The sequence below is a fragment of the Rhipicephalus microplus genome, chromosome X, assembly GCF_043290135.1.
Source record: "Rhipicephalus microplus isolate Deutch F79 chromosome X, USDA_Rmic, whole genome shotgun sequence".
Classification (NCBI taxonomy): domain Eukaryota; kingdom Metazoa; phylum Arthropoda; class Arachnida; order Ixodida; family Ixodidae; genus Rhipicephalus; species Rhipicephalus microplus.
In genome coordinates this window covers 189,143,390-189,167,487 of record NC_134710.1, presented here as the reverse complement: position 1 = coordinate 189,167,487, position 24,098 = coordinate 189,143,390, and the positions used below count along the sequence as shown (strand labels likewise).

The window sequence follows — 24,098 nt, the reverse complement described above, 5'->3', positions numbered from 1 at the left end:
GTCTTACGTGACGTGAATCGAACGACGAAGGTACATGACTGGTGCAAACATGATAATCATAATATGCGCTTCATATGCAATATGACTAAATGTCACGCTCATGATGTGCTCGTGGTCGGTTCACTGATTTCGCATATACCAATTTTTGTACTACGTGACATGAATGGATGACAAAGGTGTGTGACTGGTGCAAACATAATAATCAAGACATGCGTGCCATGTAAGCGCATGACATGTCATTCTCATGATGCGCTCATGGCTGTTTTCCTAGCTTCGCATATACCAAATCTGGTATTATATCACGCGAACGGACGACAAAGCTAAATGACACGTCCAAACATGATAATCATTACATGCATGTCATGTAATACATGACTACCTACTACGCTCATAGTGCGCTCACGGCCATTTCGCTGCCTTAACATATAGCAGATTTGGTTTACGTGACGTGAATGGATGACGAAGGTGTATGACTGGTGCAAACAAGATAAACGTGATATGAGTGTCAAATGAAAACATGAATACGTACCTCGTTTGTGATGCGCTCACGGCCGTTTCACTAGCTTCACATATACCAATTTTGGTGTTACGTGGCATGAATGGACGACAAAGGTAAATTACGTGTCCAATCATGATAATTATGACATAAATGTCTCGTAAATTATCAATACATGCTATACTCATAGCGCACTCACGGCCATTTTGTTAGCTTCACATATATGAAATTTGGTATTACAGGACGTAAATGGACGACGAGCACAATTGCCAGGCGCAAACATGATAATCATGACATGGATGTCATGTACGGCATAATTTACGTCCGCCTCGTAATGTTTTGTTGATTTTAATGAAGCAATTCAACTTTCCTCATTCCTGCTTCACATACCATCACTTCCCATTGTACGTGGGGTCTACCAATTTACTTTTGGTGGTTGAAAATTGGCAGTTTAATAATGATCCTCATGAATACCTTTTCCCATCTCCTTCCCGACAAACCAGACGTAATCACAATCATGATCTGACATCATAGTTTGCATTTTATAATCGTTTTAAACACTCATTTTTTTTCCGCCAACCATTATCGAATGGTATACATCGCCCACGTATGCTTTTCCTTAGCATGGCGTTGCTGAATTAAAAAAATACATGCATCTTGTTGCTTAAACAACGTTGTTAGTGCGGTGCTGCATAACGTCCTCTCACGATTGCAGTTTTGCTGCTTTACTTTTGTGCTTGAGACTGTTTCAACGAATGTGTGCATTCTTATAGCTATGTATATTTATTCAGTTTACCTAGTATGTTCTTGTTTTTCAGTTGTCGTGTGGGATAGTTAAGGAACTTGCCTTGCAAACCTGTTGACTTTATTTCCACTGTGCTCCCTTCTTTCGCCTTCCCTGCTTGGTTAACGAACTGTCGTAAGTTTGAAAAAAATATTGCAGGGCTTCTACACGGTGAGTGAGCACGATTTCTAAAAGCGGCGGTTTATACAGAGTTTTTTTCATTCAGCTGCAAAATTTCGATGGAGACTATTCGTTACGCAGAACTGCAGCGCAAGTATAGTGGATAACTGCGACAAAGCAACGTCAAGGCTGGCACGGTTATTAAACACATCAAACACACGAGCTTTTCGACAAGTCATATATCCCCACTAGATGAGTGCTTGCACTGTCAGAATAATGATGCCAGCCGTCCTCACCGTGCTTGAGGTAAAGGCAAAAAATGGCACAGATAATTAGACTGCGGCTTTGGTTGCAGTGAATATCTACAGGGGTATCTACTTAAACCTATTCAGACGTTGGTTTTATCCTTTTTCAAATGCACACTCATCTATAAGACTAACCCACACGATGGTCCGCAAACATGATAGTCTTCGTTTTTCCACTTATACGCGATTAGGCCTTTCGTGACTTTCTTGCCACGTGGCCTACGTGACTTACTGTTTGCGTTCACGTGAGTATAAACGATCCCTAGCATCGACTGGTTCGGCTGTTTCAACGACATGACAATCCCTTTACAAAGACAGAGCGGGGACTGGGACATGCGTATTTGGGAACATGCCAAGACATGTACCGTCATTCTTTGTGATCTCAGTTTGGCAAGAAGTTCGAAATCAGAAAGGAAAATCACCGCCATATTATTTCTACCAGAAAAATAAGTGTTAACCAATATCCGGGGAAACTCTTGTACAAATTCTTGTCCCGATTATTTACCACATGTATAAAACGAAAATGATACCCAGAAAAAAATGCACTAATTGCTCGGGTAGGTATAGCCGCAAAGTGTGGTGGCATATTCGAAAAAAAAAATAAGAGCCCCTGACACATCAAATTAAAAGAAGCCCAATAGGGGCGGAATGAGAGTTTATTTACACGAGATGCGTTTGGAATAAACTGCTAAATTTGCATTAAATTGCATTTGTCAGACTGTACATAGCTTCAAGCAGTGGCACAGTACATTCCTATACAGAAGCACTTCACAGTCGCTTTCTTAGTCCTTCTGCCGCACGTCATCTTGGAGAGAAAGAGAAACCAGCAAGTTTCAGACACGTAGCGATGCACATCCTGGCACAGCGACACGTGGCACCTATGAATTAGCGTCCTCCCGCTGCTTAGACTTGCAACCCAAGTGGCGTCAGGGATACGTGCGACATCCGAAAGGCGAAATGTTGTCAGTCACTGCATCGGCCAGTGCGACAGAGATCTTTTGGGCGGCAATTCTGCAAGCGGCATGTTTGAAGAGTTGCCGCCTGAGAGGAAAACCGGTACCGAGCAGCGACGATCGAAGCAGTCTGTACTTGCCTGGTTATCGCCAACCTACTGACGCTTGTCGTTAGTTAGCATGCTGCTTGTACGCCTGCACGTAGAAGCGAATGAACATGCCGAAGAAGAACAAGGCTTGAGGAATAGTAATCATCATGTGGGTCATAGGGTAGCCACAGTCCTTGAAGGCGGGGATGGTACAGTGAATGAACATGATGATGAACTGCACCAGCTGGAACTGGGTAAGGTAGCGCTTCCACCACAGGTAGGGCCTGACCGAGGGTCCCAAGAGCGACAGGAAATAGTAGGAGTACATCACCACGTGCACGAAGCTGTTGAGTGTCAGACCGAGGGCTACCTGTCCATCGGGCCCGTACGCGAGTCCGAACCAGCCATTGAACACAACGAGAATGTGGTGCACCACATGCAGGAACGACACGTGCGAGTCCTTTTTGCGAAGCACAAAAAAGATGGTGTCGAAAAAATCGGCGATGCGCACCCACAGGTACCAGAAGCACAGTTCCAGAAACTCAATGGTAGTTTGGTCGCGGGCCTTGTAGTCGATGCCCTGGCAAATGATGCTGTAGCCGCCGCCGAAGTAGGAGCGTTTCAGGAAGTTGTACACGAAGTACGCGTTGAGGATCACCATGGACAGGTTGTAAATCATGATCACTGGCTTCAAATTGTCGAAAGGCCTGCGACCCTTCATGAATTGTGGGCCACCTATTTTGACCAAATAGACGTAGCCGAGAAGTAGCGTGATCAAAAACTGCTTGTTGCCGACCAGCAGCCAGCCCATCGTCCGCGGGTCACGCGGCAAGAAAGTGTCGGTCACAACAGCCTCCATGCTCGAAGACTTTGCTCCTCAATTGCCGAAGAAAGGTACGGTACGCAGCCGGGCCAGTAAATGTGTGCCGCCAAGACGTGTGAGCGTTCGGAACACCCGCCTTTATTTACTGTCTTCTGAGAGAGCGCAAACGAATGGGGCGAGAGGCCCTTTCCTCTCTCGCTGTAATCCCATTTTCCTCCTCATCCTGCGACAGCTACTTGATGCGCGCGCGTTGCACTGAGTGGAGAGGAGGGTCTGGAAAGCCATGGCATTGAGTCTGATATGGCTCTGCTCCCGCCTTACGAAGTCCTTCAGGCAATTCCGCGTACAAACTGCTGACTAGATGCGTGCGTGTGTGCCATTCCCCCATTGTGTTGCCCCTGACGTTCGGTGGTCGCTCGATGGAAAGGCTTCGGCTATACGTGTGATTAGGCGGCACACCCGACTTCCTTGTGAAAGCCGGTGGAGAGGAGGGGGCCAAAAGTGCAAGATCTTCGGAAACCTTGACCGAGCTACGGCGAGACATGGGCCCATCGCTCACCCGCTGACGATGTTCTCTCCTCCCGGTATTTCACCGCTCATTTTCTCGCCAAGTGCGTCATCTTTTCGATCACGCATCGCACCAATTGCTGTCGAAGCTGTTCTCTCCCTTCCCGTCTTTTCATGACAATTTCTTGTAAGCTCATGATACCCTTTTTGCTGCCTAGCATTCGCAAATAAATGACAATCAGGAAGGTGAAGCTGCGCATACTAGCACCAGATAAAGCTGTTCATTGTGTTCTTCTGCCCACTTGCCGTGGCGCGCGCTGGCTAAAATTAACCTCGTGGTATTAAGAAGGTTGTAAAGTTGGCGCACTTCTTTGCGACAGCGCCTTCGGGTAGATAAGCTGAAACAGCAGCTTTTTTATGAAACGTTCGGTAAACACGACGACTGATGTTCTTTAGTAAAAAAAAAAAAAACACGCTGTTTACAAATTTGTGTCTCGAATAGTTTGAATGGTGAGTCGCAGCGTGACTTTATCGCAAATACACGAAGCTCCGCCGATTTACTTTGTAACTCGTTATTCATGAAACAGAATTCACAAATGTTCGTACAACCCTTCACCAGAAGTACGATGCCTTCCAGCGAGCTCAGCAGACAATCAGGGGGATTTACAGGAAGCTTGATACACATTTCCTGAGCGAGTTTTAGGAGTAGCTGCACTTCGTGAGAGCATATCACTCAGAACACTAGGCTTTCTAAGTGAAGCGCTTGTTTTCGCAGATATTTCAACTTCAAATGTGTAATGACGATGTATGTACATGATGTATGTGCTAAATCACGTAAATGTAATCGACAACTTGAAAACTTTTGTGCGCTCCAATCAGTCTGGGGCTTTGTGAAGCAGTGTATAGCGAGTGTTACAGTATTTATAAACTCGGAAGCTCATGCCATTGCACTAAAAATTGTAGTAAGTGCTGGCTAAGGTCATACGTTGCCAAAACTACGATACGATCATGAGGCACGCCGTTGTGTGGGTCTTCGGGTTAATTTTGACCCCATGGGTTATTTAACGTGCCCTTATATCTAAGCACACGGGTATACCCGCACTTGACCTCCGTCTCAATGCAGACACCTTCACGAGGAATCGAACTCGCACCCACGAGCCCATCAGTGCGACATGATACCTGGTAAGCTACCACAGCGAATGTGTTAAGAAATATTGGCAGTCATCAGACACATTACAAAGTTTTGCATTTGAAATACTCAAAATAGTACCGTTGTTTGAAAAATCTCGCCGAGTCGTTCTGCGTGGAATCGCTTGCCTATGTGTGCTTCCTTACAGTACAATATGGCAAAATCTGGCGCTGGTGTTTATGGGAGCTGCAGCACACAACACTTCAGCCAGCATGCAAATGATGGGTAATAAATGAATTCGCCTAACCTTCACTCTTTCAGCACCGTGTGGCATGACTCGCTTTGTTGCCAGATGGAGTTCAGCAGTCCCACTTCACCAACTTGACAGGTTTTGGCTTATGAATTCAAATCAGCTCCCGAAACTCACAATGAGCCGTTACCTTATTCGAAATAGAAGCCACACCACAACCATAAACGAAGCCACACGTTCGTTCGAAGCCAGCGGAAAGAAGACTAGGTAAATCTATGTACTATCCATCATTTACATGGTGGCTGAACGATAGCAGGGCCACATTTCTCTCCAGTAAATAAACTTTATGCCTCATTAAACGAAATTATTTAGTAGCTGACAAAAATTCTATTAGTGGGTATGATTGAGCTGTGTTGTCTTCGTGGCTGAGGTAACTGTTACCTAAGAAATAAAAAAAATACGTGCTGAGTTTTTTTGTCAATACAATCAATCAATTTTTGTTTCATCATCTGCATCATCCAGTAAATATAAAAAATGGAGAAAGGCATATGCGTGTTAAAATCGAAATGACAGTATTAATGAGAGCTGACAGACAATGATGCAAAGGATAGTATGGGGGATGTTATTAGTTACAGTTGTACTGTAAATGTAAAAAAGAAAAGTGGACGAAAAGATAACATGCCACCGACAGGGATTGAACCTGTGACCTTTGAATGACGCGTTAACGTTGTGCCTGACAAAAGGAAACGCTCGAGCCCTTAAATTTCTTCTTCTTTCCTCCCCTTAATTGATATGTGGCTTTAACGTCCCAAAACCACCAATAATTATTAGAGAAGCCGTAGTGGAAGGCTCCGGAAATTTCGACCCCCTGAGATTCTTTAATGTGCTCCTAAATCTGAGCAAACGGGCCTACAACAGTTTCTCCACCATCGAAAAGGCAGCCGCCGCAGCTTGGATTCGACCCCGCAACCTGCGGCATAACAGACGAGTACCTTAGCCACTAGACCACTGCGGTAGGTATTTTTTTTCTCCACTCATAGTGAGGGTCTCGTTCTAGCAGACCTGATGCAGTATAGAGGTATTATTGGTAAGCTGCCAGCTCATAGTAAGAATAAATGCTGCGTGACGCCAACAGGTAGAAGAAACGTCCCACATTCGCCGTCATGGCTGCTAGCTGCGCTAATACTTGCCGTTTTAAATGCACATATATTGTGTCGACGTCAAAGCAGAGTTTTTTAACATAGATTTCGACATAACAGCAGCAGGTAGGTCTCTTTTATTACTGCGCGCAAACCAGTTCTTTTTTTCCTTTTCTGTCATGCGACATAACACATCTTTTTTTTTTCATAGCACGTGCATACTTGCTTTGTCGTCTTTCTTGCTTCTTTGCCGCGTGCACGTGGCAATTTATATTCTAAAGTGGCTCAGTTTGTAGGGTATTCTGCAAAAAAAAAAAAAAAAGGTGTCTACTTAAGCTGGCTGGAAACTTGGTATTGCGTTCTGAAAGAAATTATGTCCTATCAGTCTTCTTTTTGAAACGTTCCCTGCGCACTAAGAAAGTACATTTATTTAAAACATGCTACAGTATTGAACGCGTTATTCGAAAGTTGCAGGCTCAGCCCCTGCCGACAGAAATATATGTTATCGACCACTTTTCTTCCTTTCCATTTCCATAAACATTTACTACTTCTAACATGTCTTATACTCTCCTCGGCAACACTGCCTGTTAGTTCTGATTAATATTGTGTTTGACAAAGAAAAACGAGCCCTTAAATTTCCACCTATTTGACCTTTTTTAATAAAGTTTTCTCTTTCCTACCAAAGACAATAGTTAGTTCCGTCCATATGACATTCATTCAAATTAGTTATGCTAATGAAGCTCGAGTGAATTGAAGTCGGAGGCGAGGGGGTTGAGTCACGACAGAGAAGACGCAACTACAAATTACCGGAGCGTGCCACTATGTACGTGACTACGGAGGTGCCCGGCGCGCGAGACGGCAGCGTTTGACCTCGAGCGTTGAAGTCGATTCAGCGCGAGCGCGTCTCGCACCCAGACAACTTCCGGGTAAAGGAAGTTATTCTTCCGGCAACAGAGCACACAATTTCTCGCGAAGATGTGCGTCGTAACCGAATTGAGCCATTTAGTTCTCACGTTGTTATATGTTTAAGGGCCGAGTTGACGAGAGCAGTGGATGTCAAAGGTGGTGCGCAGCAGACCCTTTCAATACCGTTTTTTTTATTGTATATGTAAGAACAGCAAGTACTAGTAACGAGACATTACTGCTACATTACATACTGTCAGCTAAGGAGGCTACAATGAGGACAACGGCGGGAACTTCTCAAGCCTACGTTGTGCCGCAGCCTCAATTACTATGATCGATAGGTCAGGGCTCCGCGTTCAATTCTGTTGGACTGATTCTCATTTGTTGCTCACCAATAATTGCAATGCAAATTACGTAGTTATTATGTGCCTGATACAAAGGAGATTACCGTCATCGAAGGCGTGGAAATTAGCCGAACAACAATTACAAATTGTTTTTAACGTTAAGCCCTCCTGGTACCTCCCTGTGTGGTCCAGTCCAAGCCACAAACATGCCGTATCCGAAATAAAGCTTATTTATTCATTCATTAAGCCCGAAATGACCACTTCCACATGCTCTCTCTCTTTCTCTTTCGCATACGTTGCAAATGAAGTAAGCAATCTTGCTGCTTGTCTTCAAGCACCGAATCATCGACATCTGAAGCACGTCGATGGAGGCCAAGCGACACCAGTGAAGCCCATTCAACAATAGCCTTATTCGGGGAGACCGGCGTTGTCTGAAGGTCATAGGTGTATACGGTGCCCATCAGTAGAAAATTTGCTTTTTCGTCCACAACTTCTTCTCCTTTTATGTCATAATTACTACAGGACCCTTTATAAATAGTTTTCTCGGCACTTTCCTTGGCTTAGATTTAGGCACATGTTAAACAATCCTGGGTGGTGGAAATTTTTCGAGCACTTCATTACGGCGTTTCTCATAATCATATGGTGGTATTTAGATGTTAAACGCCAAAGAATTATTATAATATACTATATTTATTGTATCCTTGGTACTTAAATTCTCTTCCAGACATCATTGTTGGTTGGTGTGATTTATATATGGGGTTTAACGTCCCAAAACCACTGTATGAATAATAGAAACGCCGTCGTGGAGGGCTCCAGAATTTTCGACCACCTGGGGTTCCTTAACGTACCCACATCGGACCACATGGGCCAACAGCATTTTCGCCTCCATCGAAATTGTAGCCGCCGCAGCCTGAATTCGATTCCATGACCTGCGGGTCAGTAGCCGAGTACCTTAGCCACTATATCACCGCGGCGGGGCATTGTTTGTTGGTTTAATTAGGTTGTGTATAACAAAAAAGCGGGCTCTTGCTCTGCCACTCTCCATCTTCACAAAGTAGTAATGCCACTTGGTGATTATATTGCTTTCATTAAGAGAAATAAATGTAAACAATTCGCTGTGTCGTCATCATATCTATCCCGCTAATTGACGGAGCAATTTATTACGGTAAACGTGCTGAAGGTAAATGAATGTTATCGCAGTGTGATGTACTATAGTGAATCCAATCTTGTGCTGCCTCATATTACGTTGAGCAAGTGAAGGGCCTTTTGCTACAAGGCAAAGCTGGGTCAGCTTGTGCCCCTGAAAACGGAACAGGCAGTTGTTGTGGGGCGCATTCAAGGCCATGCTACGTGGGACCTGATGGAAACGTTGGTTACTGATCATTCCTTCGCATATTTAAGTGCACCGTGAATCTCAAAATAATATTGACAGTCTTCTAGCTCCATACTTTTTTGTCACTCCATATGGAACTCGTATATTCGGCAGGCTGGGTTTATTGACATCACTCGGATAGGAGTCAAGTCCAAAAGAGCGTTAAATGACAGGAGGAACGAAATCGCGCGTATAAAGTCAGCCTACGTCAGAGATACAGAACAAGTCATCAACGAACCAGTCCCAATGAGTACCCTACTCGGCTGGGAGACTGCCTTTATCTCTGCACTGTAAGTGCTCCAACGGGCACTGGCTGGATGAAACAGCGACGGGCAGATGTAGGCACTCGCAAAGGCCTGCATGAAGTCTGCCGCGCGAGATGCATGACAGGCTTCGTGCAGCGACGCTCTTTTCATGCGATAGTGTTAAATAGTCCGTATTGCAAAAATATCGGTGTCGGCGACGCTGTCAGCGAGCGAAAAGTTGTCAGATGATTGAAATCAGGCAAAGCTCGAATGGGGGGGGAGGGGGGTCAACCAAGAGTCAAATCCAGTCATTCGGTATGGTAGCAGACATTCTATTCAGTGCTTAAAAGTACAGTGCTTAAAGGTCCTTCAGCAAAAAAAAAATAACAGACAAGTGTCGTGAGTCCTGTGAAACGTGCGCATGCAGTCGCACCATGTGAACTGCGCAGCGAGTAGGTGGTTTAAAAGGCCACCCGTTACGAAGTGCTCCGTTATATTTGGACATCAGCAACATCATCAACAAATTGAGCATTAGTTGTGTATATTTGTGAGGGCACTTCGCAGCTGTGCTTGGAGTAGGCTTTCTAGGAAATTTTAAAATAAACCACGTTACGCGCACATATATTTCTTTCCTCGCGGCACCGTTGAGGTGTCCACCAAGTATAGCGAAGCTTGGCGAACGAACGAGAAGGTGGTGCGAGCGGGTGCCGATTACTATAGTGTTCCACTTTTGAAGGTGAAGCTTGAGCATCCGCCAACATTTTTCAGTATTTTTTTTTGGTTTACAACAAATACAAACTGAGCGTGTATCATATAGCGTCATTGCTAATGTAGTTCCCCAACTGATTCGCTCGTTCGAAGAGAAACGCTTTTACCTGAGCAATTTTTTTAAGGAAAAGAGAAAAAGCAAATGACACACAGGCATATGAGAATAGGCTATTGTAAGCGGCGTATACCTGCTTACACCTATGCAGGAACGCGTCACACTTAGTCGGCTTTAAAGATCTAGGGCGTAAGCCTATAGGTGCGTGTGGGATTTTCTCAAGGCAGTTTTTGTTCTTTTTACTTTTTCGCTTGTTTGCTCGTAGATGAGCTCGTGCCCCACGCGCCAACGTTTAAGTCCCTTCTTTAGAGACTCGGGCGTCTCTTGAGTCCGTGCTCTGACCCAGCGCGTCTGAAGGCGCACGCGGGCGCCACTAGGTCATTGACACGTCGTTAGCGCTATGTTTGCGTCGGCGGCCTCACTTTTTCCGTAACCTCTGTTTACGCCTTTACACCGAAGAAAACGGCTGAGGAAGCAAACGCAAATGAGCAGGAAAGATGCGCAGTCGGGTTGTGTCATGGTTCCCGCGTGCTGAGCCGTGCATCATCCTTGACCTTGGAAAAGCGAAGCTTGCGTAATCCAAGTTCTCGGCTGCGCTGTCACTTCTGGCTGTGGTCGTAGCAGGTGCCGGTGCGCGCACCCTCGGTGATGGCAGTTTGAAGACCATATATTATAGCACCGATGCATACAACTTCTGTAGCATGACATTGTAATCGTAGTCTCGTTCAATCATCTACGTCCCCTTTTTGTCATAGGTTGTTCTTTTTTTTTTCGGCAAGTTTTCTTTCTCGTCTTAGCCAAGTATCTTTGACCGGGTATTTATACAACCCTGAATTTTCTTGGCTGAGTCTGACTCACCTTGATAACGCGTAAATTGGCCTTACCCCTAGTTCTCACTGGAGCATCCACTTTTTACAGCGGCCGGCATTCCCCTGCCACCGAAACGCAGCGTCGTTCGCACTAGACGTGCCCCGAACCACCGAATATGCCACCCACCACGGGGCGAATGCGGGATAGATGCGCTGTCACCCGGTTGTTGTCGCGGCTCACAAATGCCACTACGCTATCCGGTAGTCTATACTTCGATGATTCTCGTACGCAAAAAGCAAGAAGCAGTACTGCTTATTTTGTTGGCAAGTCGCTCTCTTGTATTGCATGAAGAGCAGAAAAAACCGCTGACGCCAGCGGCGTTGGTGGGTTCGTCTTGCCCTGCAAGAGCGCGACAAGCTCGGTCACGCCAACGAGAAGCTTGGTCACCACTTCCAAGAAATAGGGACGTGAAGTAGGGACAAAGTGAGTTAAACTGCCATTGGTTACAGCATAAGTTACGTGCACTGCAACATGACAAATGAGTCGGGCTTGGGCGTTATTTTTCGAAATTTCTTGACTAGCGCTCCTATTGGTTCGTGGCGACTGATCCGGCGGAAGACGCCGCAAAAGTCGGTCCGAGAGCGATCGGTGTGGAGAGGGCCCTTTCAGCGGATCTCGCCGCTGCCAAATCGGATTCAGCCCACTTTCGGCGGCTGGAATGCTCAGTACGAAGGCGCCTTTACTCCCGTATCATTAAACAAGCCGTTCTACTCAAATTTCGCCCTTCACTTGACCGAGTTGGGCACAGTGCCGCGGCTCGACTGAAAATGTTGTAGCGCTTCTGAATAATCTCTTCACATTATCTCTGGTATGCAGTGACTTTCTCTACCTAAAGATGGCTCTGCCATCAACTTTCTCAGGTCAATAAGGGGCATTCACTGAAGGGACATTATAAAATACGGAGGTTAGAATGCCTACTTGCTAGATTATAATATATCTAGTCTAAACTTGTCTTTGCGAGTCCGAACCTTTGAATTTGATCAGCGACTGTGATGCCCGCAACCGTTCGATGTGTGTGCTCGTCTCGAGTCTACCACCTATAGTGCCTGTAGCTTGTACAGTTTATTCCAGAGTGTTTGAGCATTAAACAACAAAATAGCAGCAATAAAGTGAAGGCGCTTACTCATCATCATCATCAACAACAACGCACAAACCAGTAAGCAGCTTGTTCCCAGCGTCAAGAAGAATATTGAGAAAAAAAATATAGGTGCCATATTTACAGCAGTTTGTACGGTATTCGGGCTTCCCATTTTTTGCTTTAGTTTGCACTAGAACACAGGTTAGGAGACCGGCCCCGAAGAATAGTTACAAACGCTGATGATCATATTTCAGTTGTAAAATTCCTTATTTCTGATAGCAAAAGTGATCGGAACGCTAAAACGGTGCCGTCGAGGTCAACAAGGTCATTTCAGCTGATTTCCTCGTCAGATATGATTCCCCGTAAAGTTCTTATCGGCACGCAATTATCATATCTTCGTTGAAAACGAAACCCAGTTATATGAAGGTTGTTCACGCGAGGTGCTTTAAAATTGTGGCATTTTATTAGCAGTCTTGATTTCAAATCACAACATTTGCACATGCCTTTGGTTCCCCTGACATTTCCACATATCCAAGTGTGACTGGCAAGCACTTTCACTGTTTTTTTTTTTTTCGAATACACAGACAACTGACGTCAGATGTTCGTTATTCATTTGAAGTGGCGGTTGCATCACTATTTACTATAGTAACTGTCGGTGAGGCTCCTGTGTATTCCTGATATGGGGTCATTGTTTACGGCCCAGGAAATTGAGCCGATAAGTGTGCCTTTATGCACCCATTCATTCTAGCCTTCTTCTCACGGTCACATGACTGCGTGCATTACTCTGTCGGTTGTGTTTTCAATTGCGTAAGAAGGACATTGCGACAAATGTGTCACCACAAGCGTCATCGAGTGAGGAAGGTCTGGCCTTACACGTGTGGGAGAAAACAATTGCTCCACGGTGTATGCGTACGTTTATTATAGGAGGGCAATGCTCGTGACATGCGCGTAAATGCCGTTTAGACATGCCACTAGAATTAACTGTCTTCTGTTTCTTCGTTTATCGCGTAATCGAGCATAATGGCAGCCACATGGGTTGCCCTTCCGATGGGCCTTGCCACCCCTTCGTCGCTTCATATTCCACGGCGCGCCTGCAGCACTTGAAACAGATTGAGCCCCCCCCCCCCCCCCCCCCCCATCACCTCTTTTCTTGCTGTGGGCACCGCTATGCAGTACGCACGCCGACAACTGCACTTTGTAAACCAGGTTGCCAAAATACAGCATTTATTTATACCGAAGTTGTGACGCCGTTGCCACGATATACAACAGGTCCAGGTGCTCCGGAAGTATACCTAAAGTTTGGGGGCGACGTTTGTGGGCAGGGATATATATATATATATATATATATATATATATATATATATATATATATATATATATATATATATATATATATATATATATATATATATATATATATATATATATATATATATATATATATATATATATATATATATATATATATATATATATATAGTGTTCATATATTTAGTTGATTTAAGTGACAGGCACGGTTTGAAAAATATGCGGGTTGTTCATATAGGTGCCACAATTCAAAAAAAAAAAAATCGTGCGATATTCATTAGACAATGTGCTGCCACCTAATTCAGATTTCGAAAAGGTCAGAATTTAATAAAAACGTGCGATTTTCGCAAGGTCCGTTAATTTCTTCTAATACATGTCTACTTCTTAGGAAGCGCATAAAAAGGAGATGGAACTTGTCATGCACACGCACATCAACCTTTTACAATGTCCACTGACCAAGATCAGTGCAATTTTAGCAAATAGTTGATGGCTGCAGTATGGTGAATATTTGGATATCTTTTTATTTTACGTATTTATTTACAATACTGCCAGTCTATACTGAGACATTAGCAGATGGTGTACAGATACTATGAACACTCTTCATATTAACCAATCAGCGATACATTTGTTCTTGGCAGTAAGCATGCGTCCGCACGACGACCACCTACCGCAGCACACCAGTGGAAAACCTTCTCTGCCGCAAAGTAGAACAACCGAAAATGCTGAGGTTCCAAATTTTGAGAGGCAATGGGCAAGCTGTCCGCGTGAATTATGAGCGACAAGGAATTCCTGGATTCGGACAAAACGCGCAGTCCCTAACGCACAGCGTTTCGAATGGTGTGCAGAAAAGCCTGTGGCTGCCCCATCGCCCCAGTTTCCGTTGCCCGAAGACTTAATGTCCAAGTAAGGTTTCAATGCCTCCAACCCGGTGGCACTCGCCACTTCTTCTTCCTTGAACGCCGCAGGCAGTCAGCGGCACAAAACGCAATAATGAGACCAGGCGGTATAGACACTGCTTATGTACGCGTGTCGTTCATTGTGAGTTTTTTTATTAATAGCGATTGCCTTTGCAAAAACAAAGCCCGAGGCGAGACATGCTGTTTGAAGAGGCACATTAGTCAGTAAGAACAGGGCCATATAGGGCCACTCAATCCACTCAAGTGGCATGCAACCGGAGAGCTTGCAGGCGGGATGGTGCAAGTGAGGTAAGAAAGAAAATCCGATGCAGAATTGCTAGAAGCTCGCTTGTATAAAGTGATGTCAACATCACCGGGTTCAGACAACACCGGTTACCGCTATTACCGCCGCTATCTTCGGGAGAAGCAAAATAAGAGTGAATGAGAAAGGTATCACGAAGCAAAATAAAAACTAATGAGGAAGATATTACTGCAAGACTTCATTTACGAGAAACTTTAAGGGGTGTTATTACATATTTTTGATTTTGCTTCTGTGAAGGCGACGGCCCCCACTGCCCCCCCCCCCTCCCCGGTTCCGGAGCCCCTGGCCAGGTCAATCCTCATATCAGCTAAAAGCGAGGATGCCGAAAATAGGAGTAGAATCCAATATGATGTGCTGTTAGCTACTCACTTGCTTCAGCCCTCTACTTTCGTATTGTTGCCCAATTGCGCCATGTTGTTCTATTTATTTCTTTTTATTTAGTGTTAATAAGGTGTTTTTGAAGGCTTGAACTTCAAGAAAAATTCTCTGATGGACTTCGTTTAGTAGCCATCTTGTGGGAACTTTCACGCTCACCGTGTTTGTGGAAGCTAGGCACTTAGAGAAACAGGTGTCCATGAAATACGCGCGAGATTATGCTCGTCAGGTATATCTCGCATCTATAACACACGCAAAACCGGCTCGTCAAATGTTGTTTTGAGGTTTGAGCCTTAAGTATGATAATTATACAGCATAAATAATTCAGTGAATCCACCTACTGCACTCCTATCAAATACAGTTAGAAAAGAATGGTAATTTTGAGTGAGGCTGGTGTCCTAATTGAAAATTTCGCATTTGGCAATTTGTCCACATGTATGTCCTAAAAATCTAGCATCAATGCGATGGCGAAATCATGTTTGTCATTTTCCCCGGTGCAGTACCACTAGAGTACATAGAAGGCCTCATTTGCATCGCCATCCGCGTGGCGGTGCATTAGAGCCCACGCGATTACTTAGGAGGACAGAAACTGTTGACTGTTAATGTTATCTTGTGTCAGTGTCGGCACGCTTTATACTTTTTCCTCCCCAAGAATGCTTATTTAAATATTTACGCTTGTACTGTCTGGTTTGTCGCAGATTTTCTTGGTAACGCAGAAAAAAAAAAAACATGTCATCAGAAGCAAATGCGAGATATGCAACAGCGGTGTGAGTGACTCTTCGTACGCTGGAGATGGGCACGTGTCGGTGTGCAAGATATGCAGGTTTCCAAAGCGTCAAGTAGCAGATACAGTTTTGTTTCTCGATATTTGCAAACGAGGCAAAACACAGGGAACCGTAAACGCCTATGGAATGAACAACTAGGATACTAATATGGTGCCGTCACTGATACGCTTGTTAATATTGTTTTTCCATAAACGGGAAGAAATTTGTGGTGCGCAAAAGGCATTATTTCTTTATTTAATAAAAAATACAAGTAAAGGTTTGTTCGGCGCACTGTCATCATGATGCGAGCTGATGTACCTACTTGCAACCAAAACGCTCTTGCAGAACAATCTCGTGACGGGCCTGGCCAACCACCAATAACACCACCAATAACATATAAATGAGCTAAAGTTAACACTGTCGCATTTGTTGGTGCATTAGATGCATGCATTTACACTAAACAGTTGAAACTCATGCCATGGGCTTGGACAAAATTTTCTTTTGCAATATATCGCGGGAAAGTATAGCAATATAAAGTGGTGCTATTGAATGATTGGATTGAATTGGTCTTCGTACAAAAATGTATGCCCTACACTCACACATAACGTGCATGTTAATAAACAAAGTCTCATAGCTACAGAGACAGAAAGAAGACGAAGGCCGGGAAGTTAACCAGATATTGGCATCCGGCTTGCCACCCAGCTCTGGGGGTGGGGCAACAGGTTAAGATAGAGGGTGTAGAGAGAGAGAGAGAGAGAGAGAGAGAGGAGAAAAAATGAGACGAAAACGCACGTGCACTAAGGAGAAAACAAAAACGCACACAGAAGGGGCGCTCTGGCTAGAACCGTTCAGAAAGGCCAGTCGATCGCAAAAAGCACTCTAGCGCTTGCAGGGCCTTCTTCATGACGTTGCATGCTGGCGATATTGTGAAATTATTTCCTCCGACTGAGGTTGATTATCTAATTTGCTTTGCTCACTGCGAGAGCATAGTCACTATCCACTATACTATACTATACTATACTATACTATACTATACTATACTATACTATACTATACTATACTATACAATACTATACTATACTATACTATACTATACTATACTATACCAGAGTCCACTATATCTGACTAGGTGTGTAATATAGTTGCCCATTTTAGTCAGCACAGATGTCCGAACAACGTGGCAGAGGCACAATAAATATAACCCCTTCGACCCACCCACTCTTTTCTGTTATTCCCACACGCATAAAAAGTAAATTATTTTCGTATTATTTATTTATTTATTAAATGCGAAGCATTTCTTAGCGAACTTCGGCGACTTTGAGCGTATCTATCTATCTATCTATCTATCTATCTATCTATCTATCTATCTATCTATCTATCTATCTATCTATCTATCTATCTATCTATCTATCTATCTATCTATCTATCTATCTATCTATCTATCTATCTATCTATCTATCTATCTATCTACGTTTGGGGGCTCTCGTGGTCACCCCCTTAACTTGGCGAGAACCAAAATTAGCATGGGAGGGTAAGATGGTTTGACGAATATGACACGCTGGTCAAATCATAAATAATGTCACTATCTCGTCCCGTAAGTAGTCAAACACATACCGCCAGGCAGCGCCACATACCCATGGGTGGGTATGTGCCCTGTATGGGGTATGTGCCACAGGTGATTGATACTTAGTATCTACACACGAACGACGAGAACACACAAGGGCAACTCTAACGCGCGAGCGTTAAGGAATACCCGACATCGGTAGCCTTCACCCCACGAATGCAAAGAATAAATGGCAGAGTTCCATCTGGAATTGAACCCAAGCATTCTGCATGGCAATGAAGCATTTTACCACCGAGCTACGCCAGGTCTCAAAACTACTTTTTAAATAGACGATAATCTTTGAGAAACGTCAATAGTAGTAACAGTGTTGCCTTCCTACTTTTATAAAAAATACATTTGTACTCCTTTGATACAGCCGTCTCGTCGGATTTACACAAATTATGGTTAGTTGCCATGCGCTGAAGTTGATTTATGTAGCAGGGTTCAGGGCCAGCATTCTCGCAAGCATCAGCGCTTGATATCAGCTTCTGGTGTTGCTAATATGCATATTCCAGTTGGCGTCGTTGCGCAAGTGCAAATGACTGGTTACATAAACGTCTGCAAATCTTCAACATATGTCAGTGTGTGCAACATTTGTACTAATACTTAGCGTCATTTCATGACGTGTCACTTAATGAAAAAACTGCAACATGGTCACCTTCCCTCCACATGTTTCGCATAACGTCAATTCCCAGGTGCGTGGGATCTGCCGATTTTTTTATTTATTTAATTGCATACAGACGCGCAATTACACAGAGAAAAGAGGGAGAAAGAAATCTGGCAACTGCCACTTGGAGGGGCACATCGCCTGCTTCGGAAAACAAATGTCAAAAAAGCTTACCATCATCACTGCGCTTCTATGAGAGATGATTCCATTGTGCTGTGACACACTTGTACCAAACATTAGCGAAAGAAATCACTTGCAATCACTTGGCGTAGATCAGGACAAGGACACAGAGAAAAGAGGGAGAGAGCAAGCTGACAACTGTCACCTGGAAGGGCACTTCGCCTACTCCGGAAAACAAATGTAAAAAAAAGCTTACTATCATCACTGCGTTTCTATGCGGAATGATTCTGCTGTGCTGTGACACACGTGAAGCGAACATTAGCGAAAGAAATCTCTTACCATCATTCGGCGTAGATCAGTGCCTGCAAATGACGCCAGGCAGTGGGCCCCCGTTATGAAACAGAGTCTCCCGCAAGAGTGGGATACTCCGTTTACGGCTGTGAATCTCGGCAACGAGGTGATTAGTTACAAGTTACTGCTTCTTGTAAATAAACCACCCAACGTGAACATTTCGCTAAAGACACTTCCATTACAAATCTACGCAACATTATAATTCGTCTCTCCATCACGTAATCTGCCTGCCAGCATTGCACATTATAACTGTTTAAGTGTAGACACATTTGATGAATCTCTCTGTATTGACGCTATCATATTCTTCATGTTTATATATTATCACCTGTTGTTATTCTGTTTTTCAAATTGTGCGAAGTCCTTGCCATTGAGCTCTGTATATGCAGGCTTGTCATCTTGCATCCTTCATAGAATAAACGCACATGCCACAAAACGGAACGAACGGAAGGGCGCTTCACTCATTTTTTTCCTTCTGCATTGGTATGCCCTTTTGTTTACTATTTTTGTTCTCTTTCACTCCCTTTTGTTCGGCTCTCTGGGGAACGCCGATGCAACATAATGATGCTTCCTGCTGCTACCTACTGTAAAGCATTGTGAGAACTTAGTCAAGCTTTTTTGTATTGATAGGAAACAATACTTTTTTATAATAATAATAATAATAATAATAATAATAATAATAATAATAATAATAATAATAATAATAATAATAATAATAATAATAATAATAATAATAATAATAATAATAATAATAATAATAATAATAATAATAATAATAACAGTAGCAGTAGCAGTAGTACTAATAATACTAATATTATTATAGCCCGGAGAGTCACACAAGCAGGAGGAGGAGGAGTGCAGGGAAAGAGGCTGTACAATATGTCAGCAAACGCTGCCATTTGGAAGACCTTTCACATGCCTTATGTTTAGGTAGATTCTGAAAGTGACTCCACGTCAGGTTTTCAGAAAGATATCCATCCTGATCTCCAAAATGGCGTTGGACACTTATTCTGAAATATTTTTCTTTATTTTACCTTAATAAGTTTGTTTTGGTTGTCTTATTTCATTAGGTTTTTGTGTAATGTTTTTCATATGCTAATGATTCAGAATTGGAAGCGCTTAGCAAACGGTGTAACGTTGATCCTAGTTTTCCCTTTTTATGTAACTCTAAAATTTGATGTATTATACAATTCACCCGTCTAAAATGTTATAGATAATAATAAGCACTCAGATTTCACGTCCCCAAACCACGTCGGTATAATAATTCTGTCTAAAAAAGTGTATTCATTGATTTTCATGCTTGCTTTTATGTTTGGAAATATCGTACGTCTGCTGCAGCTGCTGCATGGGTGGCAGGACCTATTCAGGTTTTTCACCAATAGCTAGGTACCCTAGTAAACTTTGAATATTCTCATAGATAGATAGATAGATAGATAGATAGATAGATAGATAGATAGATAGATAGATAAATAGATAGATAGATAGATAGATAGATAAATAGATAGATAGATAGATAGATAGATAGATAGATAGATAGATAGATAGATAGATAGATAGATAGATAGATAGATAGATAGATAGATAGATAGATAGATAGATAGATAGATGGCCTAAGCTGCTGACCCGTGAATCGCATGTTTGAGAGCCATGGTGTACACGGTTAAGCAGCAAAACTGAAACTTGTTTTTGTGTTTATCGCTGGTTTTAATCATGACGATTCTTTAAAGTGTTTGTCAATCGCCGGTTTGTTCCGAAATCCTAATGTTCATCTGCTGCCAGTCTGTTCCTTTCTTCATTTCTAGCGGACCAGTGACCATGGAGTGCTATGTGCGAGGAGTTGCTGTGCGCATACGACGGATTTTGGTTTCAGCTATAACAGCCTCGCTGTAATGTAATATAACTTCGTTTAAAAAATGTGTCGTGTTCAGCGCTACTTTCTCAGTATTGTATAGGCCCATGTTTTGCCTGTTTGACATCGCACCAAAACTACTCGAAGGACGGTGCGAAAGCTGCAATTTAGTTTCTTTTGTAAATCAGAGGGACCAATTAACTCCGTGGCCCCAGGACTCGAGAGGCTCCATCGCAACCAGGCTTCTGAAGAGAGAATTCTGGAGTATATGTTAGAAAAGGCTGACTCCACAAAGATGATGATGAATATAATATCAGAGTAATAACAAAGAAGATGAGGGCGCTCGGCATGAATGACGTCATCTATCGTAGAAAATGCTCGCATAATTCGCTTGATTTGTAGAAAAGGGCACTGATAAAATATCTCATGATACCTTTTTCCCCGGCACTGGGTACTAAATATACCAGACACAAGTCGCGTTGACTTATATTGCCTTGTTTTTATTGCGCCACTCAGTTGGAACGTGGTGCACCTCTGTGGGTCAATAGCTAGGGTGCTCGACTGCTTACACGAAGGTAATGGCTTCGATCACGGCCACGGCTGTCACATTTCGATGTAGTCAAAATGGTGAAGGCCCTTGTACTGTGCGCTGTCAGTGCATGCTAAATAACACCAGATATCGAAATTTGCGGAACCCTCCATTACATGCCGCGTCACTCATATCTGGTTTTGAGACGTTAAATCCCACATATTATTAATATTTTGAGCATGATGGTGCAAAGAAACGATAGCAAAGAAGAAAAAAGCAGGAATTATTTTAGCGTTCATGTTGCATGTGATTTCCTTTCTTGTGCTTAGTTCTTTCATGCTCAAACTGAGCTGCGCTATTTCAATACCACATTAAAATTCACCGACTTGCCCAACCTGCGGTATTTGTCTGGTTCACCTATTCTTTTTTTCCTTGATCCTCCACTCTGTCCAAAGCATTTGCTCATCCGAATGCTTTATGTGTTGACGCGATAGTGTTTCCAAGCTTCAGTGCTTTAACGCGATAGATCGTGCATCGCAGAAAATGGGGTGTCGGCGTGCGGGGGGGGGGGGGGGAGAATTCTGATCAATACAAATAATCGAAATTGTGATCGGAGTAGTAATTATGAATACAAGCATCCTCAACCTTTACCATGCCGCAAGCTTTCTGAAAGAGATTCGGCCAACTACAACTTCGGCAGTATGCTAAAGCGGATCGTAAGGGCCCGAACGGAAAACTTTCTGAAAAACCACAATAATAATTGTTGAGTTTTACTATCCCAAAACCACAATATGATTATGAAAGACATTGTAGTGGAGGACTCAAGAAACTTGGAACACTTGGGGTTCTTCAACGTGAACCTAAATCAAAGCACACGGGCCTCAATCACTTCCGCCTCCATACAAAACGTAGCTGCTGGGGTCTTATTACGATCCCACGTTCTGAAGGCATTGTGAAGTAACGAATGCCTTGAATAGCACGACGTGTGCGGCTCTACGTAACGCATAATTGCCTCACAAGTGGGCAGTTTAAAGTGCACAGCTATTACAAGGGGCTAAGCCATAACTAATTATCATTATTATAGTCACCATTACCCACGTAATCAACAAAGTATCCCACTACTCAAAGCTGCTTGCTGAGCTAGTTGGAATACTGAACTCTGCTGCATTTCCAGCGCTTAGTCGAATATAGAAGAGAAAAAAAACGTACAAACACGGAAAACAAAAGACACGCTGGAACACTGGTTTAGCAGAACAGACTGTATTGGGCTAGTTAGCTATCTATGATCACCGAAAAATAAAGCGCTAAAAATTTACAAGCACAGAGAAAAGAGAAGAGGCAAATAACTGGTGCTATTAAAAATAGTTAATTTTCGTCACACCCACCAAGTAAACCTGCATGGTGTTGGGAATACGCCACGTGGAATTGGAAACGAACAGCGAAAAAAAGGCAGGAAATGCGTATGACTCCTGCCGTTAACCCTACGTGCCTTTTAGAACAATTGTGAGTCAGAGAGGGGCGTGGCAACACAATGTGAGCCTGCTTTTGCAGCACAAATTGAGGGAGGCGGTTGTTGATGATGCCTGTCGCATTAAGAAATCGAATGAGGTTACCGAGTATATTGATTCAACAAAAGAGAAAAAGAGCGCTTTTTCGGTGGATATCGAGGACCTCATTATTCTGTGCCTCAAGACAAGTTTGTGGTACCTGTTAAGTCCTGCATTGAAAATAACAGCGACTTGGATTTATGAAATCACATGAATTTCCCTGACAATTTTATTACCTTGCTTGAACTTTATCCCAGCACAATTTTTAATGTTTCTAACGAGCAACCTTATTCGGAAGGACAAGGCGTTTGTATTGAAGCGTGCGCAGTGCCTGTTTTGTGCGAATTTTTTATCTCATGTTGATACTTCCCTGCACGCTGCTTCTGAAAGGGACGAGGAATGAGAAGTGTTCAAATATGTTGGTGACTTTGGAGTTATTTTTACCAGATACAGTAATTCGTTTTCGCGTAGCAGTGTGTCAGGCATTTTAGACATTTTATTCGATCAGGCTAAGTGCTTATTTTTACGTCTAAGACCTCAAACTTCAATAAGTTCAAATTTTTATTTTTAAACCTGCATTTTCGTGCGCATCATTTTTGCTGAGCGTACTTTTCACGAACCAGGAATTATTGTCTTGTTAATCGGCTCATTTCAAGCTCATTAAAAGGGGCATTGTTGTGCAGTGCATAAAATATGCCCTCTGAAGGTCGTGCCTACATCGCACGCAGGAAACCTTTGATTGGCAAGTGACCCACCTTTTGGTGGCAGTCTGCCCTTCGGAGGCCGTTGTCGCCGAGTCGCTCTTGCAAAGAGTCAAACACGGAGCAGAAAACATGCATACCCTGTCACACTCTCCCAAAAAGGGGGCAAGCAGGCATTAAACATTTGCCCTGAAGCAGCTGCAATGCTTTGTCCTCGAATCTACGCTGAAAGCAAACGAGGACACAGCACTAGGCACTCAAACCTTTTCGTCCATGGCGTAACCAAGGGGTGGCACTCCATGCTAGTGGGACACCTACCCCGAAATCTTTTTCTCGATTGCATACAGAGCGAAAAACGATCACTTCAAGAAGCTGCCACCCCTCCGTCCTGAAATCAAGGAGCGGCCCCCTTTCGTGGATTGCTCTGTTGGAGCTTTAACACGAAATTGTTTGATGCCGGGGTTCACCACAGGTCCGCTGACGTAGTTCCATGACGGATATGACGACGTAAAATAAATCCTTATAGATTGCAAAGAAAAGAAGAAGTAAAAATTCCGTTGCGGGGCGTCATAGCATCGACCTTTGAAGTCGCAGTGCGCGGCGCTAACCACTAGGCCACGGAGAATACACGATTAATCCCCATATTCACAAACGCTCCTGAGCTCGACTTTCACCCTTCACTTGACAGAGTTGAGCACTGCGCCACCGCTTGGCTGAAAATGACGCTGTGCTAGTCAAGAATCGCAGCAGACCATCGCTCATATGCAGTGACTTGTCGTGCCTAGAGACGGCGCTCCCATCGGATTTCGCAAGTGAAGGTGAAGCGTTGAGTGAAGGCA

The 24,098-nt window shown here is 43.6% G+C and overlaps 2 protein-coding genes across 7 annotated transcripts in view; one reads left to right on the top strand and one right to left on the bottom strand.

The window, feature by feature from the left end:
* LOC119177316 (uncharacterized) overlaps positions 1 to 24,098 on the top strand; it is a 298,601-nt gene that overhangs the window by 103,186 nt on the left and 171,317 nt on the right. The window lies entirely within an intron of this gene.
* Positions 2,329 to 3,693, bottom strand: LOC119177315 (very long chain fatty acid elongase AAEL008004). Its single transcript, XM_037428776.2, has one exon. The coding sequence runs from the start codon at positions 3,604 to 3,606 to the stop codon at positions 2,830 to 2,832; it is 777 nt and encodes a 258-aa protein (XP_037284673.1). The 5' UTR covers positions 3,607 to 3,693; the 3' UTR covers positions 2,329 to 2,829.

Excerpts from the sequence above, each read along its gene's own strand:
- LOC119177315 (XM_037428776.2), bottom strand. The coding sequence starts at position 3,606 with ATGGAGGCTGTTGTGACCGACACTTTCTTGCCGCGTGACCCGCGGACG.